The sequence below is a fragment of the Aplysia californica genome, unplaced genomic scaffold (assembly GCF_000002075.1).
Source record: "Aplysia californica isolate F4 #8 unplaced genomic scaffold, AplCal3.0 scaffold00794, whole genome shotgun sequence".
In the NCBI taxonomy this organism is placed as follows: Eukaryota; Metazoa; Mollusca; class Gastropoda; order Aplysiida; family Aplysiidae; genus Aplysia; species Aplysia californica.
Genome location: NW_004798064.1, coordinates 110,948 through 114,939, shown reverse-complemented (window position 1 = coordinate 114,939; position 3,992 = coordinate 110,948). Strand labels below are relative to the sequence as shown.

Sequence of the window (3,992 nt, the reverse complement as noted above, 5' to 3'; positions counted from 1 at the left end):
GTGTATGTGTCTGTGTCTCAGTGTGTATGCATGTGTGTATGTCTGTGTGTGTGCGTGTGTGTGTATGTGTGTGCGTGTGTATGTGTGTGTGCGTGTGTATGTGTGTGTGTATGTGTGTGTATGTGTCCGTGTGTGTGTGTGTGTGTGTGTGTGTGTGTGTGTGTGTGTGTGTGTGTGTCCACTGGAACAAAAACACAAGCAAAAATATCATCCTCCCATTGACCACTGCCTCATGTAATCTGTTTGTGTATTATGTGTTTTTTGGTGGATGTATGTGTCTGTGTGTGTGTGTGTGGACGCGCGTGTGTGTATGTGTGTGCATGTTTGTGTGTATGTGTGTGTGCGTGTGTGTATGTGTGTGTGTGCGTGTGTCTTTGTACGTGTTTGTGTATGCCTGTGTGTGTATGTGTATGTATGTGTGTTTGTGTGCTCCCACAGGAACGAAGAGGCCAACGCCAACATCACCACTGACTTCATCTATCGAGTCCTGAGTGAGGAGGGAAAAGACGCATTTATCACCAGGTACATGACACAGAGAGAGAGAGAGAGAGAGAGAGAGAGAGAGAGAGAGAGAGAGAGAGAGAGAGAGAGAGAGAGAAGGGATTACAACCCTTGACTTTATAGAAAAGATTGTGTATACAGAATAGATTACTTTTAAATGTTAAAAAAAATGAATCATCTAATGTGTGGATGTTGTCTCCTTTGACTTAAAAAATCAGATTAGTTTTGTTTAAAAGAGCGATTAAATTATCACCAGATAGAAGACAGGGAGATGGGTTGTCATCCCTGACTTCACAGGATAATCTTTTGTGAAGAAAAAAATGTATTTAACCCCAGGTGCATAGAAGACGGAGTTGGCTACCCTGAATTTATCAAATAGATTACATTTGTAAAGCAATACGTTATAGAGGGTTAAAGTAGATAACACGCAGAAGGTTATGATAGAATAGGTATGTCTAACAGGACTTTATATACCAGTTCTTGGCTTGATTTTAATTGATGATTAGAATGGACTTTATTTGTAAACTAGGAATCAAGAGATTATTGTGATGGGCCATATTTGTAAAACATGACTATACAGGTGGTTAAGGTAGATTCAACAATTTGTAAAACAGAATTTTTTAGATAGTAATGATAGATGATAGATAGTTGTGAAAAAAGATAATTTGTAAAACAGGGTTTAATAGATAGTTATGGTAATGAAATCTTTTTGTAAAACAAGACTTCATTGGTAGTGACGATAGATCCCTTTTGTAAAACAGGAGTTTACTGATAATTATTAGAGATCGCATTCGAAGGGTCCAGGGGGAAAACAAGAGGTGCCAGGGCTTGTTTGTTTTTCGTGTATATGATTTGAGCTATGACGCTGGTTGGAAAGTGTTGATTGGAAAGTGTTTACACTCCTCAACTCGCCCATCTTAGAGTGTCCAGGGTTAAAACCTGATAAGTAGCCCAAATCAGTCTTGGAAAATAAGTTAAGCTCATGCACAGTGATTCAAAAAGAATAAGCCAAAATCATCAGGAGTTATTTCAAAAATTGGGGGGGGGGGGGAAGAAAAACTCTAGCTTGGACACATATGTTGTACATACCTTCATGTTTTTATTTCATGTTTTACAAGAAATCAATATGGCCACAACCGCAGCACTACCACCATCACGCCGATCTGAGAATTCCTCCTAAACGCGCCTCGGGAGGTCTCTTTCCAACGTGTTAATCGTATCTTTTATTCGATCTTTCCTGTCATCGATTTTTGTTGGAAGTGGAAGTAGAGGAACATTAACCTTGTCTTTAAATACAAGGGTCGTTCAAAAAGTTTTGCCCCCTCTCCAATAACTTCTTAACTATTCAAGATATCTTCATGAAATTTTTACACAATCGACTTTTTATATGTATACTCTCAAACCCAAAAAACAGAGTTATGCTATCATGTCACACCTTTATGCTATTGCTGTTTACATTACGGAAGCTAGGGTACATTGTCGTCGAGAAAATGGCGTCCAGCAAACCTATGAATGTGCGCTTAAAGCAAAGAGCTATTATTGTGTTCCTTACTGCAGAGGGAGCTGCACCCATCGGTATTCATAGGCAAATGAAGCGTGTCTATGGTGAAGCATGTGTAGATGTAAGTACTGTTCGAAGATGGGCAAAGGAGTTCACTGAAACCAGTCCACCAGAGACAGATTTGCTTGGTCCCCACATTTTGTTACCCGAGCTGAAACTGAACCGAAGTCAAGTTAATGATGAACTCCTGGCCCGTTATGCCAATGAAGGTGAATCTTTCTTACGCCGTATAGTCACAGGAGATGAGACTTGGGTACACCTTTATGACCCAGAGAACAAAAGACAATCGAAAGAATACAGTCACATTGGCTCACCTAGCCCCAAGAAGTTCAAAGTTGTTTCATCTGCACAGAAAGTGCTTATGACAGTGTTTTGGGACTGCGATGGTCTGATTCATATAGAATTGTGGAACAGGGTTCCACTATCAACTCTGAACGATATATTGAGACCCTGAGAAAACTTAGAGAACGGCTGTCACGAGTTCGGTCGGGAAAAAATGCAATTTTGCTCCACGACAACGCCCGTCCACATACGAGTCGACAAAGTCAAGATGCCATGATAAGTCTCAAATTTCTAGAGCCTTACCGCACCCATCATACAGTCCAGACTGTATCTTACTTTCATCCTTTTTCCTAAGTTGAAGGAGTTATGCAGATGACGATGCATGAACTTCAAGAAAATGTGCGTCGCTGGTTCAGAGGAAAACCACATGAAATTTTCGCCGACGGCATGTGACAACTTATTCGACGTTGGCGGATCTGCATCGACAAAGAAGGCGACTATGTTGAAAAGTAAAGACACTGTCTTGTAGCAGACATTCTAAGCTTTCATTCGGTGTATAATTTGTGTATGTAGCATCAGTAATAAAGAAATTATGAACTTGGAGACAAAACTTTTTGAACGACCCGTGTACCTAGAAAGAATAGCAGCAGATTCCCCCAGCAGTTTATCCAAGAAGGTATCTTTTTCCCAGCGTCGACGGTGTCATCAGTCATGAGTGTAGCAAGTGGCCACAGGCGGTACTAATTTTTTTTTAAATTGGGATATAGGGGGTCTCAACTCGTGATGGATGTTTTAAAACAAAAATAAACACTTCAATAAAAATTATTTATCCTCATGACTTCTTCCTTGATGTGTGTATCGTCTAGTGAAGGAATATATTCTCTATGGAAAATAGTTTTGGGAGTACAATATTCGATTTCTATGAACACTTTCTTTTTCCATGAGTATCTATAAACAGTATTAACAACAACCACAATAAACATAATATCAAACAGCAACAAGATAAGAACAATAACAACTTGGGGAAAGTGCTAATTGGCTCCGATCCTCTTTTACGATTGATGATTTTTTCCGTCCAGGAAGGCGGTGTTAGGCTACACCCAGGAGGGGAATGTGGCCTCACCTCACGACCGCTTCCATGGTGTGGCTGCTGGCTGTATGACTACATGCTGGATGGTACAGGCTATGGAGGAGTCTGGAGTGAAAGATGGTGAGACGAAGGGGGATTGAAAGGAAGAAGGGAGGGGGAGGAGAGGGGGATAGGTGGGAGAGAAGCAGGAAAGGTGAGGGGGAGATGAGGATGGAGATTTAAAGCAGTATGATTCCTTGCTGGATGGAGTGTGGAGTGAAAGATGGTGAGACAAAGGGAGATAGGAAGGAGGGAGGGAGGGAAGGAGGGAGGGGAATGAGAAGAGGGAGAGAGGGAGAGGGATGGAAGGGAGGAGGAAGCGAGGAAGGAAGGGAGTGAAAGGAAAGGAATGAGGTAGAGGGAGATGAGAAAGGAGAGAGAGGGGGATGATATATAATCAGGATTTGGGGGGGGGGGGTGTTACAGTTGTGTACCTACGTGCTATCGGCTATATAAGAGTGTGGTGAGACGCTAGAGAGAGACAGGAGGGAGGGGGGAATAATGGGGCAGATGAAGAGA

General features: G+C 41.7%; 1 protein-coding gene across 1 annotated transcript in view; it reads left to right on the top strand.

Annotated features, from left to right (window-relative positions):
• LOC101848553 (ATP-dependent 6-phosphofructokinase, muscle type) overlaps positions 1-3,773 on the top strand; it is a gene marked incomplete at its 5' end in the record, with an annotated part of 8,634 nt that extends 4,861 nt beyond the window's left edge. The window contains 2 exon segments of the mRNA XM_013088710.1: positions 439-522; positions 3,424-3,773. Coding sequence (XP_012944164.1) covers positions 439-471 — 33 coding nt within the window. The 3' untranslated portion in view covers positions 472-522; positions 3,424-3,773.
• Between the last annotated feature and the right edge of the window lie 219 nt (positions 3,774-3,992).